At 50.7% G+C, this 20006-nt stretch overlaps 5 protein-coding genes across 5 annotated transcripts; 3 read left to right on the top strand and 2 right to left on the bottom strand.

The window, feature by feature from the left end:
• Positions 1-191: 191 nt before the first annotated feature.
• NEUTE1DRAFT_92544 (uncharacterized protein) lies at positions 192-3109 on the top strand (the record flags this gene model as incomplete). Its single annotated transcript, XM_009858658.1, has 2 exons — positions 192-371; positions 464-3109. 2 exons carry the CDS (start codon positions 192-194, stop codon positions 3107-3109), a joined length of 2826 nt encoding a protein of 941 aa, XP_009856960.1.
• A 2693-nt stretch (positions 3110-5802) lies between these two features.
• NEUTE1DRAFT_73843 (uncharacterized protein) lies at positions 5803-7292 on the top strand (the record flags this gene model as incomplete). Its single annotated transcript, XM_009858657.1, has 2 exons — positions 5803-6298; positions 6387-7292. The coding sequence occupies 2 exons, from the start codon at positions 6263-6265 to the stop codon at positions 6951-6953; spliced, it is 603 nt and encodes a 200-aa protein (XP_009856959.1).
• Positions 7293-8226: 934 nt separating this feature from the next.
• On the bottom strand, positions 8227-11054 carry NEUTE1DRAFT_126672 (uncharacterized protein; the record flags this gene model as incomplete). Its single annotated transcript, XM_009858656.1, has 4 exons — positions 8227-9723; positions 9854-10163; positions 10253-10354; positions 10418-11054. 4 exons carry the CDS (start codon positions 11052-11054, stop codon positions 8832-8834), a joined length of 1941 nt encoding a protein of 646 aa, XP_009856958.1.
• A 1453-nt stretch (positions 11055-12507) lies between these two features.
• Positions 12508-13922, top strand: NEUTE1DRAFT_73840 (uncharacterized protein; the record flags this gene model as incomplete). The annotated part of the gene is made up of 2 exons (XM_009858655.1): positions 12508-12688; positions 12751-13922. The coding sequence occupies 2 exons, from the start codon at positions 12637-12639 to the stop codon at positions 13686-13688; spliced, it is 990 nt and encodes a 329-aa protein (XP_009856957.1).
• A 2225-nt stretch (positions 13923-16147) lies between these two features.
• Positions 16148-18683, bottom strand: NEUTE1DRAFT_126670 (uncharacterized protein; the record flags this gene model as incomplete). Its single annotated transcript, XM_009858654.1, has 4 exons — positions 16148-16914; positions 16971-17141; positions 17198-18124; positions 18179-18683. The coding sequence occupies 4 exons, from the start codon at positions 18681-18683 to the stop codon at positions 16319-16321; spliced, it is 2199 nt and encodes a 732-aa protein (XP_009856956.1).
• Between the last annotated feature and the right edge of the window lie 1323 nt (positions 18684-20006).

The following is a 20006-nucleotide window of genomic DNA, read 5'->3' as shown; positions in this document are numbered from 1 at the left end:
TCGCTCATCCGCTCGCTTGCTCACTGCGCTACAACTCCACGGCATAAACCGTTCCCAAGAAACCACCCGATTGACAACAAACCAACCGCTTCGCTGCCCACGACGATTACTACCATCATTCTTTCGAACCGTCATCTCGAATCGTTCCACGCTCGCCTACAAATTTGGTCAAACTTCGAGACTCAAACATTATGCCCCCAGGCGGTCCTCCAAAGCGGCCAAGCGAAGCCGGGGACACTCCTCTCGACAATGGCTTACAACCCAAGATGAAGCTGCCCCGTCTTGAGCGCAGTACAGAAGACTTTTCGAGTGTTGTCAAGAGCAAGCTCTCACAATACACGCGGACTGGTCAGGCTTGTGACAGGTGCAAGGTACTGAGTTTCCGACCTGTCGCTCTGACAGCCTGCTGCGCGTCTAACCGGCGTCGCGTTCCCGTAACATACTAATTTCTGTGCGTCCCCAGGTCCGAAAAATCCGCTGCGATGCCTCCCCTGCGGGCTGCTCCCATTGCGCGAGCCAAAATATCGAATGCGTCGTAACAGACCGTGTAACAGGCCGTACCGAACGTCGAGGCTATACCCAACAACTCGAAGCCAGGGTGAGGGACCTCGAAAGAGTGCTGGCCGACCATAAAATCGAAATCCGGCCGTGGGAAGGGTCAAACGCTAATAGAAACCCCCACCCTCCGGGTGTCACCCTGGATGCCATGGGGAATCCCATCCACGATCCCACTTCCCAAGGCGAATGGCAGCAACAAGGCTCGGTGTGGTATAGAAAAAGCAGGCGAGGGTCACAGAGCACACCAGGGTGTTATACGAGATGTTCGCTCTTGGAATCGAGGCCGACAGAGAGCTACCTAGGCGTTACATTTAAGGGCACCACCCTTTCGGTTCTTGGAACTACCATTGAGATCACTTCGTTTGACGATCCTGACCCAGACATGGATGAGCCTTCGCCAAATACTCCCATCGGATCACCGTTGTACAACAAATCGGTCACGGCCTTTTATCAGTCCTTAGTCAGGATAAACCCGCCAATGGAACATTGCGACCTCCCCTCGAGACACGACGCCTTTACATATGCCGAGTGGTACTTCCTCACCATATACCCGTACATGCCACTAGTCCACAGGCCTTCGTTTATGCAGCTCTTGACTCGCATCTATGATGATCCGGGCTTTAAAGCAACAGTACCCGAACTCGTACTGGTCCGCATGATGATATCAAGCATGTACTTCCAGTACGGTATCAGGAACCATCGCGAAAAGCCAGAGGACCATGCGCAGCTGAATGATCTTTCCAACAAGCACTACCATTGGTGTTTGAGTAAGTTCTTCGAACTTGCCGTTTCTCAGACGGTTACCGCGGTCCAGGCTTTGGCCATGCTGGCGTCTCACACCCGCAATTTTCCCAAACCAGGATGTTCCTTCACCATTGCCAACTTTGCCATGATGAAGGCCATTGAACTCAACTTCCATCGGAGCAACAAGATACCGAATGGGCGCACAACTCTTGAAAACGAATTGCGCAAAAGGGTGTGGTGGTCCATCCTGGGTATCATCATTACCCTTAACGGCCGACTTGGCAGGCCAATGCCCATCACACTCGAGGAATTCGACATTGAGTTCCCAATCGCTATTGATGACGAGTATCTCGGAGAAGATGGCATCTTGGACCCATCCAAGATTGGTCATTGCTGCTATCAAATTGGGCTCGCCGGCTTCAAGGCTGTTCCTTTGTATATGGAGATGTATTCTAGCATCTACAGCGTGAGGCGAGATCCCAAGAAATATGTCGATACTGTCGCCGAACTTGAGGCTGGAATGCGCAAGCTAACGAATGAACTACCCGACTGTCTGCGAGTGGAAAAGTGTCAGCCGACCGACTTGGTGTTTGCACTGTATACCCAGGCCATCAGTCTCGAGTTTAAGCTTTGTCTTAGACATCCGTCGGTTTGTCTAGAAAAGGACCCCAAGTTCTGTGCTGAGAACACAAGGATATGCGAGCAGACAGCTCGGAAGCTATTGAAGGTGGTAGGGGAGCTGTTGAAACTCAAGTCTCTGGACACAACATGGTACCAGTTGTCGGTATACGTCGCCTCAACTTTGACGATTCTCGTCGCAAACTGGGAAAGGAGACATGAAATCACACATATGGAGATGGCCACGTTAAGGGCAGATATGGTCTTGGGCCTCGAAATTATCAGCGAGATTGGTCGACTAACAGGTACCGGAAACCGTCTAGCAACAACCCTGGACACGATTATCAAGCAGACCATCACCCGCATCGAACGCGACATGAGCCGTAAGGATGGACTGTCAGTCGACCAGACCATAGCCAAACAACAATCAGCATCACCATTCCAGCAGCAGCCTCTCTTACCATTCAAGCAACCACTCAACAGCAACGGTATTGCGTCCAGTCACTCGGTCACACCCAATGACCACCGCAGCAGCGTCAGCACAAACGGAACCGGGTACTACGATGGCTCAGCAACCCCCTACCAAACCATGTCTGTGAATGAAAACAGCGCCGACGCCCACCAAACCAGCAACGGCGTTAGCCTAGCAGCCTACGACCCCTCCGGCGGCAGTGTGCAATACCTCTACGCAACAGCCACCCCAACCTCATCAACAGCACCCCCTCAAACCGTTGCCGCAGTAATGGACCAAACCTCTTCCGCCATCAACCCTCTAATAGCTTTCGCTTCTCAAGCCACCCAGCACGTTTCTACAACAGGCCAACCGGGTACCGGAGCCGAAGAATGGCGACCACAGGTTCACCCGCAGTTTGCCGTAGCATCAGTCGCTTCCAATGCACCCAACAATAATGCATGGCATGACTGGGCGGCCGCCATGGCTGATTCCCAAGAGCGGTACAGCGCTAATGCGCTACTAACTCTGGGGTCAACCAGGCCGGGTGACGTGTCGGGGGCCGGAATGGTCGACCATTCGCATGCGCATGTTAATGGCGGAGCTGGCCACGGACCGGGAGACGGAGCTGATGGGCTGGGAGTGTCGGCGGCGGAGTCAGCTGTGGTTGGAGCCGGGGGTGGACAGTGGCCGCTGCTGTTGTTCTCGGATGTTATTGGGAATGGGAATGCCTCGTAGGGAGGGAAAATTGCCGACGAAGAGTAAATTGCGGAAGAGGATGATAATAAACTGGAGGAGATGTGATGAGATGAGAAAAAGAGCAGGATGATCGGAAAAGCGAAGGGAAGCGTGAGTGGGATAGGAGGGGGTGGAAGAAACTTTAAGGAGGCGATGGGACTGCTGTAGGCGTCTCATCGGTGCTGCGGTTTTGGTCTTCCAACTGCCGTATCATTTCGTCTTGGGTTAGATCATATTTTGTATCTGTGGTCTATATCCGGACCTTGCAAAACACAAAAGGTACTAGGGAAAGCGAGGTGTTTGGGAGTTTGGAGGCGGGATTCTCTCTGGGCTGTTCTGGTTTTCAAAAGACGGAGTTTTGATTCTTGGATCAGCATGGAATGGATTGGGTAGCGAGGGACGGGAAGGAAATGAGAATGGGAATGGCAATCGGGCGTTATAGGTACTATTAGGTGCTGCTGCTTGCTCGTTTCGCTGGTTGGGGATTTAGGAACTTGAGGGTTTCCATGGAATGCATTGGGAGCTGGGAGCTAAGGAGTCAAGGATCGGTTTTTTGGGGTATCGGTGGTTGATTTTTTTTTCTTTTTTTTTCTACCTTCTGTGCATAGGATGTTAGGCGTTTTTAATGAAGCAGTACTTTTTCTTTCGTCTTTCTAGATGCTGAGGGTAATGGTAAGTCTTCAAATGACATTCGATGGCTGTAACACCAAAACACAGTCGATAAGTATTCAGATGAGGTTGTGCATCCAGGGATCGAATTCATCTTGTGGTAGGCACGAGTGATGAAAAGTAGAGTGGTACACAACCGTTGGAGATATGACTTTCTTACTGGTGGGTAGGTAAGGTAAATGACAGGATCTGGTAACATGGGTTTATAGTGTGGACTTGAAGGTCTGGGATACTCTACCTCGTTGTCCTTATTAGCCCAAAAGTCACACTCAAACTCAAACTCGAGAACAAAAAAATGGATATTAACACCCAAATGCTTTTGGGGTAAAAAGTTAAGGGGGGGAGGGGGGGAGGGGGGGGGTTTCTAATTTCGAGAGGACATCTTGAATTCATAAACTTGAGGGTGTCGAAGTCTTTCTGGAAGGTCCGCGAGATTCAGAGTGGGTGATGGGATGATCGCCGATTGGCATATTTGATGCGTGACAATAAAGGCTCTGAATGAAGGATGTCATGATATGATATAATTGCTTGAACCTAATACTACACTACCTTGCGATCGCGAGGAAAGGTAAAAGACCCCCTCCCCCGCCTTGTCAGGTACCCGGTACGAACCGGTACAAGCAACGCTTTGTGGCACTCTGTATATGGGGCCGCCAGAGATCATCAGCGACCTGACGCACGAGTTATATACACACACTACTTACCCGTATCACCATTAACTGTGTCTACTGTGTCGACGACGCAAGCGCATCTCAAAATAGCATACTACACATGTACATAGAGTTGTATGTAGGTAGTGTTGCGGGTTATCTCTTGAACCCCGCGCCGGAAGTCCTTTCCGGACCCGGTGGGGGATTTGCAGTTGTAGGTACTGTAGATTCGCCTGAGCGAGTTTCTTGTATGGAGATGAGTTGGTGTCCAGTGTGTGTGTGTGTGTGTGTGTGTGTGTGTGTGTGTGTGTGTGTGTGTGTGTGTGTGTGTGTCTCAAGGAGGTGATGGGTCTCCTCCAGTTCGGGAGGATCTGGTAAGTAGAAGATGGGTCACGAGGACGTCAACTTATCAGAATTCAAGTCCGGAATTTGAAAGTGGAGAGTTGACGACTTACACGTAGTGGTGGCAGGGAAATTCAAGGAATATTTACCGTAAGGAAAAGTAAGGAAAACGAAGGAAAGAAACGCGTTCCTTTTTTCACACGTAATCGTGCACGTGCCCATGCCCCACATAAATCCCATATTTTGGGTCGTACATATGCCATATGCTGGCTGGTCTGTGTGAGCGAACGATAATTTTGGCTTAGCTTTAAAAAAAAAAAGAAGTATTATAAAAGGATTACAAAAGTTTCAAAGGATTATATACACCTAAATTATATAGGTTGGTTCTATACGGGTATTAAGAAGGTGGTTGGGTGAGGGTAGATGTGGGTGTGTGTGCACGGATCAATTACACTAGCGTAAATTTCTGAATTTCCATTTTTCAGAAATAAACCATCACTACTTGCACGGCCCCTCCAGCCAATCAAGATGCAGATTGAAGTGGAGGGGGTCACTCAACGCGTTCCACGACATCACCGCACGGGTCGCCCGTGCAGTTTGTTGCATCTCCGTGCTGGCGTCCTTGAGGATCGATCAAGGGTCCCTGCAGGGTCGAACGTACTAGAATCAGCAGATCAATGGGCCGATTTAGGAATGGTCTACATATTGCGTCTCATCTATCCACATGGAAGGTCTAGATGGAGGAGTGATGATCGTGGGGAGGGAGTTGTGTGTAGTGTAGGTGAAGCTCAGATGCATATCGGGATTGGTGTGTGAACTTGGCTGGGCTTCCTTTGTTTATGCTCGGGAATTTACTCGCTGTCTGGCTTGCTTCGGGTGGAGGTGGGGTCGAGGAAGCAACCATGGTACGGGATACCTTACCCGTTGAGATAAAGAGGGCTTTGATGGTGAGAAGCAGGGAAATAAAAAGAATAAGAAGCGGCCTGCATGTCACACAAATGGGCGGCTCCGTCCTTCTTCCACCTGATTTATCTTTCTGAGCGATAAAAGAGTTCATGATTCAGAGTGGTGGGTGGCCGGCTTGGTTGGATAAGCAAACACAACTCTCACATCGACGTCAGTGTTGGTTTATCTTACTAGAATTTGTTCATCGCTTTCCGTCCCATCTTTTTTCTATCCGATCACCTCGACAATTTCACTTTATTTTCCGATCCGACCCACGGACCCAGGGGACCTGAACGGCTGCTCTTTCCCCAGAATATTGAGCCTCTGGACTATTGGGTATAATAGTATGACGAGACCACCCACAGTGCCTTTACATTAGTGCTAGACACATAACACGACTTACGAGTACTACGTATCTTACGATTCGACGAACGAACGGAGTACATTTACATCAAGTTAGCATCATAATCGTCGAGAATAGTATTTACCCCACAAGGGCTTTGACAACACAAAGCAACGGCACACGCATACCTTTATAACTCCCAAAATGGCTGCTCCTCCAACCCAGGGCTTCGACACATCCGTGAGTCCCCTACCCCTCCCCCCTTTTCAATCTTATCCCCTTTCCACCCCATCCACATTCATGATCATCTACTAAATAACCCAACCAGTCCCTCTCCGAAAAGGACCTACGCGTCTTCCGCCTCTATGGTCGTCTTCCCTCTAACCTCGCATCCAAACCTCCCTCCACACCAGCCCCCTCCTCCACTTCAACAACCCCCTACACCACCCCTACAAACTCCGGCTCCTCTCTCCAACCGGCAACCATAACAAGCACTGGTCCCAACGCGACCACCAACGCAGTGACCACCCGCTTCGCGCGTCATCTCAGAGAGCGCAAGTACTTTGACTCGGGCGACTACGCTTTGTGCAAAGCCGGGCGCGGGAATTCGGTGGATGTTGGCATGACTGGGTCTGCGCACCCGGCGCCGGAAGAGATTCCGCATCCCGTTCCGTTGTCGATCATGCAAAGGAGGAGGGGGTCGAGTTTTTGCGGTGGGGTTAGTGGGACCTTTCATTTGGGGACACGAGAGGGGGAGGGGGAGGACGATGGAGGAGGGTTGGCGGATTCACCTGGCTTGGGGGGGTGGGGGAGGTATAGGAGGTCGAGTCTGAGTGTGGAGGTTGTGGATGCTGATGGGGGATATGAGGTTGGGGGGGTGGATGGGAGGAAATGAAATGATCATGGGGTGTTGTGGGTGGAGGTAGTTGGGTTCCTGGATGCGTTGAGGGATCTTTCATTTCTTGATGACGGCGGCTGTTGAGGTTGTGGCATTATGGCCGGGAGAAATTGTTCTGGGCCGGGGCTTCCAGATCGTCGTTTGTGTGGGATGTTTTGTGGTCTTTGGTCATTTCATTTGCATCGTCGGGTTTGTAGGCGACACATTGTGAAAATCATTTGTGGCTTCTTGAATGCGCTCATCGTGTATTCATATCCAAGTTGTGGTTGATGAACGTATTCGCACCGCATAACTGGAAAATTGTCAGTTCCGAATGACTATTCATACCCAGTCCAACATTTTGTTGATTTTGTGCAAAGTGCAAGTTCTCGCTCTCACCTTACGTGTATCGGCAGCCATCAGTATACTCTACTTAGCCGGGCACGTACCTTACTGTCGGCACCTTCCTGAGACACATATCACTCGCTCTGTTAACTGCGGGAGTCGTCGCCAACCCTATCTTCAAAGTTCGTGTAAAATTCTATGTCTTGAGGTGTTGTCATTTGATCTTATTACCTTCTCCTGCTTTCTCTTGGCTGCCAGCTGCTATGTGTGCCAGACCTCGGCGAGGTTTGAACCCGACCTTCTTTCGCCCACTCTCAGCTTCAGTCTGTATGTAAATAGCCCTGGAATGCCAGTCAATGGTCTAGGAATCCATTCAACGCGAATCTCCTACAGCATGTTTCGGACGGTTGTTGGCTTGCCTTGTGGACACAATGCATCCGCAGCCCAAGTAGCAAGAAACTCACAGGTTGTTGGTGAAGACAACCCATCGAAGAAACTTGATCCATGGGCGTCTCAAACATCTCCTGCATGTCAGTGGGCTGCGTTTTCGAGTGAAGGCGAGTACGCATCAAATTTCGATACTGCAATCAGTATGGCTGAAATCATACTGCAAGGCCATAGGACTGCATAATGAGGGATGTCGCGTACGTATGTAAGAAACACTGCATGAGCGGGAGTGAACAGTCTTTCATGATCGTTATGGGAGAACGACTTAAAAGCCCACCAGTTCGGCGATGGCAAGGGTTGACAGAATGGTAAAATAGTAGTTGTGGACAATGACCTGGGAACTTTTGGGTATGACACAGTTGAGACAAGTCTTTGGACTACAGTTCCTCTTCCGATCAGCCCGTTTTCCACTTTACAAAGACTACCACTGAGTCAACATCTTCAATGAGATTCAACCAACTGATCCCACGGATCCCATGGCCAATGATGCATCGAGCATATGAGAATATAACCATGAATTAAGCTGGGAGGGTAGTTAAGGACGACATGTCTAATACAGTCATTCACTAATTTCCCGAGGAATATACCTTTCGGTTCCTTTACACCCTCTTTATTCCACTTATATGCAAACCCTATTTCACAAAAACTTCACACAGAACTAAGTCATAACTACTAGTCAGCAAAAGCATGTACTTCTTGTTGTTGGAGCATAACCAAAACAACACCGTCTAAAACTTGCCCCTAGAGACCTTGCAGCGGTATGGATATATCACATACGCAAAACCCAGCACCAAGAAGAAGAAAAAAACCCTTTTCAACCTCATATAACAACAAACGCCCGCCATTCATCCATCTAACACATCATCACTCAATATCTCACTATTCAAAGACGGGCAAATCAACCGGTTAAACCGTCACAACCAAGTCCTCCACATTCCACAACCCGGCACACAAGCAAGGATCAACATTGACACCAACGCCATTTATCTTGCACCACGTTTGTTTGCTCCTCTAAGCCTCAACTCCGGCGGCCCCCCAAAGAAAAAAAGAAAAAAAAAGAACCCATAACAAAACCTTATCCCCACACAAAAGAAACCCCCTAACTCAAACAATCACCATCCCCATAACCCCCAAAGAATCCCACATGGCCTTCCCCGGCTCACTATGCAACGAATCAACCCAAGGAAACCGCAACAAACACTCCTTGACGCCCCCCGATCCCGATCCCTCCCAGTCCAAGATCCCCATGACCCCCCACGCCAACTCCTGCACCTTGGGCGCCAACCACTTTTGTTCTTCTGGCCCCGCTAGCACCGAGATGCCGCCTATGTGGAGGAGCCAGAGGAGGGTTTGGTTTTCGACATTATCTGCAGGAGAAGAAGATGATGATGATGATGATGATGAGCAGTAATCCCACTCGGATATCAACTTGGTCATGCAGTCTTTTACCAATTCGTAGCGCAAGAAGCGACGACGGCCGAATTGCAGGAAGAGCGTGGTGGTCAAAGCGATCAGACCAAGGTGGATGGCTGATTCTATACGGGATTTTTGCGTTGTTGTTGTTGTTGCTGTTGATGGTGGTGGTGGTCGTTTTCCTTTCTTGGGGTTTTGGGTTTGGTAATAAGATAGTGGCCGAAAGCGAATTAACCGACACCCCACCGACACGAGAAACTCTTGGAGGGTGTGTGGCTCGAACCGAAAGTTGAGGAACGGGGAGTTGAGGAGGGTGGTGATGGACAGGACGTCGGAGAGGATTTGCGAGAGGAAGGGATGGATTTGGATCTGTTGTTGGACGCTGCAGAGGCTACCGGGACCCGACAGGGATGATGACGATGATGGTGGTGAGAGGGGAGAGAAGAAGGAGAAAAGTGGGGAGGGAGGGGAAGAAAGGATGAAGCCTTCTGAAAGTAGACGGGCGCGGATGGAAGACATGCGGTCCCGGTAGAACGGGGCGGGGATGGGGGTGCCGCGGTGGAGGGCATAGTCTACTGCTGTTCTGTAAGGTGGGAGAGGAGATGTTAGTGGTCTTGTTGTTGTTGGGTGGTTAAGCAAGATGACGAAGGATTGGGAGGGAGAGGATGAAGGATGAGAGGATCAACAGGATTCATGCCAGACCGGCGACTTACTTGCTTATTTTGATACCTAGAGGATTGTCCTCCCCCAGCGAGTTCAACCCACCACGTAGCTCTAGCATTCTTTGGAGACCCTTTAAATGGACTTCGGCCTTGGACTTGAATGAGTCTCTTAACAGCTCTTGGATGACAAGAAAGTTGACAACGGCGAGGTTGGACTCGGACAAGGCGCCGTTAGTCTCCAGAGTCTGGTTGACCATGTGGATGGCCTGGCTCAGATGGTAGATGGCGTCTGGTGTCAGGGCTTGATCACCGAAGAAAAAGTCACTGAGGGCAGCCATTAGGGCTATGGCACAATGGAAAGCTAGCGGGGAACACTTAGTTAGGGTTCTCACTCGTATTGCTGAAAGGAGGGGAGAGTGATGAGCTGGAGTGAAGAGAGGCTTGGCTTACAGGTCCTGTCCTGGAAGAGAGTGCCAATCCAATAATCATAAGCCTTCGCAGCACCTCGGACCAGTTGGGGAGGATATAGTGCATCAATGACAATGCCAAAGACTAGATAGGGGTAAGTGTTAGTAAGTGTGGGACATGGTGAAGGGATACACTAACAGGACGTACATTGGCTGATGACATATTGACTTTGTGGGGTTGCCTGAACGGGGAAGGCAAGGGTGAATAGGCTGTCTCGTGCTCCCAGTGTTGGGCTGAGCGCTTTCTGGGTGTGTGCTTGGAGAATAAGCGACGACTGTTGTACTTGCTGCCCTTGGAACGACATGTCCACCGGCGGAGAGGTGAGGGTATCCACAATGTAACCATCAAGATCGTGATTCTCGATGTCGGCCAACCAGTCAAGGTTGTCCAGATCGTCGAGGAAGAGGAAATCGGTGCTGGTAAGATCGGTGACACTCGAAGCTGGAGTGGTGATGTAGCTACAGCTACTGCTTCCCGTGGAGCTTGAGCCGTCACTAGGACTAGGGGTTTCCTCTGGACTCTTGCTCCTACTCTTGGTGCTACTCGGTCTGCCAGTGCTGGTGCTGGCGCTGGTGGGTTGCTGTCCCTGCTGGGGGAGAAGGTTACAGGCAGTGGATGTGCATGCTTTCTTGGACGGCCGGGGTGCATGTAGATCTAACTCAAGCCTTGATCGACGGTGAAGCACCTTGCCGACATTCTTGCCCTTCATGGCGTGACTTCGAACCAGTCTCCTGGTGACCCTATCGGTCTTGGTCGAGTCTATGAACTGGAACCCCTTGCCCATTGTGAAATGTGTTTTGTATGAGTGAAGGTTGCTCAACGGTCAGGATCGTCAATATCAGAGAGGAATCGTAGGATTCAGAAGAAGAAAAAAAGGTGAGGTTGAAGGAGTAAGATGAATCAGAATGATAAGGGGATTCTGCAGTCCGTTACATTGATGGCGCGCAGAAGAGGGTGTAATGTATGCGAGTGTACGGATTCCAGAACATGTAAATGTGCAGACAGAAGGATGGTTCACCGGCCTCGTCGGAAAGGAAACCGATATGTCTTGTCTTGAGACAAAGGAGAGCGAGCCCTCCCAGCTGGGTACCAAGAAGCGGGCAGAGCAGTGTGGTAGGGACTTGTGGCTTCGCTTCTTCAGCCTTGGGCTGGTGCGAGGACCTTTTGCAAGCTTTCAGCCATGGGAAACTGACTGACAAATCTCCCGTTAACAAGTGCCGGGCATAGGAGATGAACGTGTGACTTTGGCCAATGGCACAGAGCGGCACGACACTGTGGCTGTCTTTGAATCACCTTGTTCTCCTGATTGATGAATACTCGGTAGGGATATGCACTTAAACAGCTGGGCCTACCCCAAGCTCCACCGCATTTAGGGATGCGTTAGGCAGCTCCACAGCAAAAGTTCCACACTTTGTACCTTAAATTGCAACCGGCCAATCAAGTATGATGTACATGGACTCCCTGTCCGTCCCTCATCAGAGTTCTGACGACGACGACGAGATCCCGCGCGCTCCCGGACACCGCAGTGGACATTCCGAACAGGTACGTACGAGCAATTCACCGCTGATGACAAAGGCATCCGCGGGGTTGGATCAGCCCTTCAAGGCTTCGAAGATTGTTAGGTAAGCGAGGGTAAGGTAACAGTCAAGACCAACCTACATTCATTCGCTCGGAGCGGCCGCCAATGGCGCGACTGTCACTCCGTCACTCCGTCGCTCTGGAATTCATGACGAACCCGAGCATTTGACCAATCACAGAACAGTTTCCCGATTCGGACAAAGCTCTCAATGGGCTTCCAAAACGAAAGCAGCACAGCGATAGCTGACGACTAAACTGACGATATTTCACATAGTGGCAAAGCTTCTTCCAACTACTTAGAACACTTCAACTATTATCAAGCTTTTTTGTTTGTTTCTCCATCCCGAGAGATTGGTAACCAACGGACCCAAGGCTGGACTCAACATACGCGCGTTATCTCCAGTCGCCATGGACCAAGTGGTCCCTTCCGCTTCTTTTGAGGCCTGCATGCTGCAGAATCCGCCAGGAGCACATGAGGAATCCTATGCTGCAATAGAAACCAAACAACACACGTCCGAATTCGGTATCAAGTCTGACACTGGGTTTGTAAAGTTCCGTCTACCTTGATCCCTCAAATTTCATGACCACAAGTCCTCCACGCCGCAGATATAAATCAGGCCACCCCAAGAGACACAAGGACTTCTTATCCCCATCCTCATCTCACTCATCATCAGCATCAGTATCACAAGACTTCACTCGACTTCATCAGCTCAACCTACTTCGACCTCAAAGCCCACTTTGACTCTCAGGAGCATTACTTGTCCTCACAAACAACCAACATCGCAACCATGCCTCAGCTCGTCGGAAAGCAAGTTGGTCCCACTGGCTACGGCCTCATGGGTACGTGACCCCACCTTTACAGTCCCTGCCGAGATAATCAAGTCAAACTAACGCACCCCCAGGCTTCTGCACCAAGAACCCTCCCACCCCCAAAGAGCAAGCCTTCAAGGCCATGCGCGCCGCCCTTGAGTCCGGCGCCAACTTCTGGAACGCCGGTGAATTCTACGGCTCGCCTGACTGGAACACGCAAAAGCTTCTGGCTGCCTACTTCAAGCAGTACCCCGAAGACGCCGAGAAGGTTGTCCTCTCCGTCAAGGGCGCCTTTCTCTTCCCGCAGATGATCCCCGACTGCTCGCCTGCGGGACTCAAGCGCTCCATCGACGCCTGTCTCGCCGACCTGGACGGCACCCACAAGATCGACATCTTTGAGCCCGCCCGCATCGACCCCAAGGTGCCGCTCGAGGAGACGCTCAAGTACCTCGAGGACGAGTACGTCAGCAAGGGCATCATTGGCGGCATTGGTCTCTCCGAGGTTTCGGCCGCGACGATCCGCAAGGCAGTCAAGATCACCAAGATCGCTGCGGTGGAAGTTGAGATCTCCCTTTGGGCGACGCACACGCTTGAGAACGGCGTGGCCGAGGCTTGCGCCGAGTTTGGCATCCCGTTGATTGCTTACTCGCCCATCGGCCAGGGCATGCTCACAGGTCAGATCAAGACGCTTGACGATCTGGCCGCGGACGACTTCCGGAGGCATTATCCTCGCTTCTACCCGGAGAACTTCCACTTGAACATCCAGCTCGTTAGCGAGCTGAACGAGTTGGCCAACAAGAAGGGATACACGCCCGCGCAGCTGGCCATCAACTGGGTCAAGTCACTGAGCAAGAAGCCTGGTTACCCGACGGTTATCCCGATCCCTGGTGCGACTACCGCGGAGAGGGTCAAGGAGAATAACGTCGATATCGAGTTGACTAGCGAAGACTTGAAGAAGATTGATGAGACGTTGAAAAAGTTTGAGATTGCCGGGAGGAGGTACCCTGATGCTGTTCCTATTGACGGCTGAGTGGTGTCTGGTTTCTTCCTTGACTACCTTGGCATACATAGACTCGACAGGTTTCTCTGTCTTCATCACTTGTTCAGGGAATTACAATGGCGAATGAAAATACACGAGAAAGCCAGCAGTGGGAGTGTGGGATTAGACATTACTTAGGTACCTACTCAATTCAGTCCGCTCCGTCTTTGTGTGAGCATCCTAAATGAATTGCAATGTCTCACTACGAGGACTCTTGTCCTTCTATGGAAATCATGTTTTCCCCACCGCCCAACTCTGGGAGACAAGGGCGATGCTTTGTGGTTTCGATTTTAGATCGTCCTTTGATCATTGGCACGATCAAATGACTGAATAAGGGGGATTGAAGATCACTGACACCTACCTACTGTCGCTCTTTTTCAATTCCCGATTTCCTGTCCATCGCTGCTTAGATACCTTTCGACTGCCCATCCAGGGAAGGAACAACTGCTGACAGAAACATAACTCATTGTGTGGATGATATTAAACACGGGATAGTGCGACTACTTCCCTTCACTATATTTATTACCTAGGTATACAGCTCCTCCTTCCTTGGTTCGAAGCATTGCAAACCCGCCGTTTCTTGGTAGTGGATGGTTGGTACGGGGGGTTTATGCTCACCCAAGCGAGGTGGTAGGTGGCACAGCCCCTGGTTAGACTCTTCCGGATGCACGACATGACACGGCACCACGCCGATTGGCTTCACAGATAGGTAGGATGATGATATCTCCTACCAAAACAGTTCTTCCTGGAATCAAGCCAGCTACTTTGACGTCTAAGCTACCTCAACGCTATACTCCAGAGCCAGAGATTCCTTGGAGAGTAGTCAAGCCTCAAATAACCATATCCCACAGCGCCATGGTGGAGAGAGTTGGCCATCAACGTCATTACACGGTATAGTATCATCAACCATCTATCGATACCGATGATATTTTGCTCGGTCGATAACCAAGGCCTGGATCTTATCAACCTTGTCACTGTAGATTTTTGAAGGACGCATCTTCTTTGAAAGTGAGACGGGTTTAACTGAAAGTGGTCATCACACGCCGACTTTTTTCTCGTTGAATCTTTTCAAGAACGGCCGCTAACCGTTTTCCGAAGACTCAGGAGTTTCATTGCACTATTCAACGTAGTCAAGTCCAGATATAGAAGGAAGGTGAATTAGAAATCGTTGAAGTATTGTGAGGGTGCGTGATCCGAATCACCCCTTTACATTTGACAATCAGGGTTTGGATTGCGAGGAACCGAACTCCATGCATATGTCAAAACCCCGCTGGTGTCGTCGATCAACACCAAATCTAGCACTGGTAGTGACTGGGTTTTATCACTTCTAGTGTGAAGTTCGCCTTCTTCTCCAAGTCCTAGGCCGCTTTGAGTGCGGTGAGGTGATCGAGATGGCATCAGCTAAACAAGGTGATCATATCATTCCTTCGGTGTAGGAAGAACTAACAACAAGTCAAACTTCAAAGGGAATAGTGTATTAGTAGAGTTTCATGAAGCTTGGCTGAAGCCATTCGTGTAGGTTTGGAAACTGGGAAGTGGAACACTTGCGTGCTAACAGGTGGGATGATCGGGAATGTTTTCCTCGCTGTCGTTTCTGCAAAAGGTCCGACGCGACGACTTCCTTAGATTCGCCGTCCTTACCCCGATATATCAATAACATATGCCCACGCGAGACCACCAACCTACGAGATCATCCTAGGCCATGTCTCGAGATATCAGATCATCAGCCAGCCATGATGGGGCACATATCCTTCAGCTTCGTTTTGGCCGATAGGCGTTTCGGGTTTTGCATCCTTCAGCTCACATCGTCAATGTCACCCTCGCCCTCAAAATCCCACCGTTCAGCTGGTTACTTGTCAGCCTCAACGCTCTTTTAGATTTCCAATAGAATGCATCTGTCCAGAACGGTTAGCGCTTCCGATGCCACTAGTTGGATCTATTGACATATGGGGATCTGGATTCAGTCCTCCGGGGCCACATCAACCACGCCTACAAGTAGTTCGCGGCAAACCCGCACCGCTTAGACCCAGTCATTCTCAAAGCGGTGGGCCGTAGGCAGCTTTGCGAGATGCATGATACGGTACTGAGGTTTTGGGTCTATGGAAATGCCCCGATTGCACTAACAAATAAGACTCGACGGACAGTGGGACCTAGTCTAGCGCCCAACCCTAAGGTAAGGTACCGATGTCGGTCACTACAACTAATATTGACTACCTACAGTATCGCCCCCTGATTTTGCATGTAATCCTGCACCAGAAAACTTATGCACTAAATGGCGGATATGCAGTTCCTGAAATAGCGCTAGGCTCAAATGGGCAATCGGTTAGTGGCCGAGATACTAAAATCCGACCCCGTACTATAAATTTCTCTACTCAAGACCGAATTTGTAAGTGCATACGCACCAAAAATTGTCCGAGATCAGTATGCAGTATGCAGTTATGCAGTTGTAGCTGGAAATTAATTCAGCCAGCAAAATCCTATGCACTAACTAGCGTATATGCAGTACCTGGAGGATGCAGTTGCAGGGGATTCTACTGTACTTCACTACACACCCACACAAACGATCACAGGCCTCCTTCTAGGTTCCTCCACCCCCATCAGGTCATCACCTCCCAAGTTGCTCAGGTCTGCGACACCTTGGCCTTCTTGTACGTAATCAACGAGTACACATGACCCTCTGAGTCCGTGTTCAGCGATTTGAACTCGAACACGTTGCCCGCCGGTAGGATGAGCTTCGTCTGGAGACTGCTCGCAAGCGCCGCCATGCTGGCCTCGAGGCTGCTCTCAAAGCCAGAAGCCCACTGATGGGCTGGCTTTGCGAACCCATCCATGCCCTTCGGCGTGCCGAACTCTTTGAACATCTCGTGGTTGGACAGCTCGACAATGACGCCATCTTCCTTGCTGCGTTCATTCAAGTTCCTCATCTTCTCAACACCACCGATGTTCTCAAAGGTGCTATACGTCTCTGGGCCAATCGTCTGTCGCGGCAACTCCTCGTCGCCCAAAGGGATTGTTGTGCGTGGTTTGTCCTTGATGAGGTTGAGCTTCCAGGTGTCGCCAGCAGGGTGCATGTCAAATCCGGCACGGGTGGTGATCTGAACGTCGGCACGCCGCGCGTCGCGCCATTCGGAGAAGACGCGCTCGAAGTAATCGCGATCATTCAGGATATCGACGATAATAGTTGGCGGCAGAGCAACCCATTTGAGGAGTCGTTTTTCTGCCATCCATGGGTAAGCCAGAGTCCTGCGCGTTCAAAGAAGCAAAACTACTCACTGTCCTCAGCAAGGCGGTTGATATTGCAGATGCCAGATGCCTGCTGTGTTATGGACACCAGCGATTTCAATTCAATATCAAACTTCAACCTGCGTTGTTGATCCGACGCTTTATCGATGGCAGGGTTCTGCTGCACGTCACTAGTGTACGTTAAGATGGCCTCGGCAACTCCTGTCAAATTGTCAGCATATTGGGAAGAGAGCTAATTCAAAGGACAGGTGCCTCGCCGTTGGCCAGCCGCCTCTGGTTGTACTTCAGCTCCATCCCCGGAATCGCCTTTGAAGCCTGCAAAACCACCTTGAGGAAAGTGCTCAGCTCTTCGGTCTGAATCATACGGTCCACGTCCATTTCATGGCACCGCATTTCGTTGAACGCAAATTCCTGTTTCAGGGTAAGCTTCGTGGTACCATCGACGCTGATGGTCTCATCATTCTTCCAGAGACCTCGACCCCATGTCTCTCTCGCCACATTGTCGCCTTCCGGAATCAAAATCTCAGCAAGCTCGGTCGTGTTGACCTTGAAATACTTCAGAAACTGCTCCTTCAGCCAGAAGTCACGAAAGATGCCCCGAGAAAAGGCCATAACGCCATCTGCACCACTCGACATGCCATCGGCTCGGACGCGCTTGAAAGGCGTGTTTCCATTCTGCCAAAATCCCGCGCCGGGATCCTCCTTAATGCTGATGTTGCTCTCCGAGACACCGCTGGGTCTGCGAGTGAGGATACAGTAGTTGATGACGCCCTTTGAGTAGTCGCCATCCCCTTTCGTCACCGAAAGATCGAACCGTTTCGGGACCAGGTAGGGGACGTTCTCTGCCCTGGCCTTCTGCTCGGCCGTCTGAGCCGCAAGCTCCTGGGTGAGGCCGTATCCGAGGACGAAGGGATTATTGGGCGTCGACGCGATCTGGGATCTCTCAGTCAACGCCTGAAAGTAGGAAGACAGCAAGTTAGCAGCTTCATTTGAGGCTGCGGTCTGCGTTTTGTTGACGCCCTTGAAGTCAATGAACTTGAAGCTGTTGACGACTTTGGTGCTTTGGAAGAGACAGAAGAGGGCGGTAACTGTGTAGTTCTGCTCGCTGACTTCCTGGAACTTGTCGAGTACAGGCTGGGCAACAAGGGTGTGACTCTCGCGCTTTTTCGACAAGGCCACAATGTCTATCTGGACGGTTCAGTACGCCATTGGTTTTCTTGTTTCCGACTGGAACTTACTTTGCATCACGTTTCCGACCTCCTTGTGAGATAGATCGGTAAGCCAGCTCAGGGTGCTGCCACCAAGATCGGCCTTGACCTGGTGGCCATTGATTGAGTAGTGGAGCTTTCCGGACTTGAATCTCAAGTTGACTCGCACGCAACGATAGTTCCCCTCCTCCTCGCCAAAAGTGACAAAGGGCGCATCGATCTCGCCTTCAATCCACTTGTCGCTTTCGAGAAAGAACAGGCCATCGTTAGGACGCACTTCGGGCCGAATGTCCTCAAAGCCCGGCGTATCCCACTCGATCAATGTCTGGGGATTGATCTTGACTTGGTGGTTGATGTAGTGCTTGGCCGCTGGAAGTGTCTCAAAGCCCTCAAGGTCCTCAGGGTCAGGCATCAAGGCGCTTGGAATTTCTCTGTCGTAAAGTTCCTGGAACTGCTTGTTGATGGCATCCTGAGACACAGTGATTACCATGTCATATCCCTTAAGGGTGTCAGGGTCCGAACTGCGTGGTGCCATGTTGGATCTGGTGGGCAGCAGACGAAAAGTTGGATTGTCAAGTTGGGTTGTGGTGAAGGGTGCTTGAAAGAACTGAGAAGGGATGCTGAATGAAGAAGCGGATAACTGAAGACTGGCACCCTTTAATAAGCACGACAGGACTTGGAGATCTGCTCTTAAGTCGACCTATGTCAAAATGTGTTGGCGGGAGCTGGGAGGGAGCGATTCGAAGGCCGGCCGTTGGCCTCCTCAGCTCTTCTCAGAAGCCCATGGGAGCCGCACTTGGAATCACAGCACTAGCCGTGACTGTGGCGCAGTATGTGGGAATATTGCTGCTGAAGCACAAAAAAGCATTAGCGCAGCGTGATGTAAATCACCAGTAACGGGATGAGACCAATGCCGAAGATTTGCTTGCATCTGATGATCTAGAACATCTTTATGGGGCTGACGACGAAAAAGGGAACTAGATCCGATAGTGCATGGGGCCTCTTGGCGAGACCGATCCCCTTCTGCACTTCAGCTTCGTGCTAGTCATTCAGCTCATGCATTATCTGTCAGTTGACGAGGTGACACGTCTCGAACACGACGTTCAGACACCGATATGGTTTAACAATACTTGAAGGATTGGAGATTTGGCCTATTCCATGATCGTTGCATGGCTTTCCAGCCTCATCCGCATGTCTTAGACAGCCCGACGAGAGACGGGGGCGTCGCCGTTTCGGCTGGAGTCTAGATCAGTCCAGAACAACGAAGCAACGGCGGAATCAAAGCACACATAGTGAAGCCCGTGATGGGGAACGGCGTCAAAGTACCCTTCTTGTCTGCTGCCAGAATGGATGCGAGTTTGGTCATACGGACCGCCCGGTGATTGCAGCAATCGATGCGGGGATTGCCCAACTGGGTATTGATATTCTGCTGTGGGCGAGCTGGAGTCAATAGACCGACCTTTTTGTTTTCGTCGGCTGCGCTGAAAGGCCTTGATGGTTCGAGCTGGATGGTTCAATAGAGTGACAATAGTTTGTCATGGCTGAGCTGACAGAATCTGAGGGTATGAGCAGCGTTTATTCGTCAACATCCGAAGCTTAGCAGCGGTCTCGCCTCCTTACGCCCTTCTTCGGTTCTTTTGTCCTCCAGCATGCTACCTTTACGTCCCTGAGGGAAGATGGGAGGCAAGATGCCCAGCTGCGCGTCCTGGGGTGTGAGATCCGGCACCAGCCAGTATGGAATCGAGAGGGCCGGCTCTCTGAGAATCTGACACGAGATAGATATATAGAGCCGCTCTCCTCCCTATTCCCAGGAACTCCTCATCATTTCATTCTCATATCCTACACTGTTTCGAGATTT

Source organism: Neurospora tetrasperma (assembly GCF_000213175.1).
Source record: "Neurospora tetrasperma FGSC 2508 unplaced genomic scaffold NEUTE1scaffold_81, whole genome shotgun sequence".
Lineage (NCBI taxonomy): Eukaryota > Fungi > Ascomycota > Sordariomycetes > Sordariales > Sordariaceae > Neurospora > Neurospora tetrasperma.
This window is presented reverse-complemented; position numbering and strand designations above follow the sequence as displayed.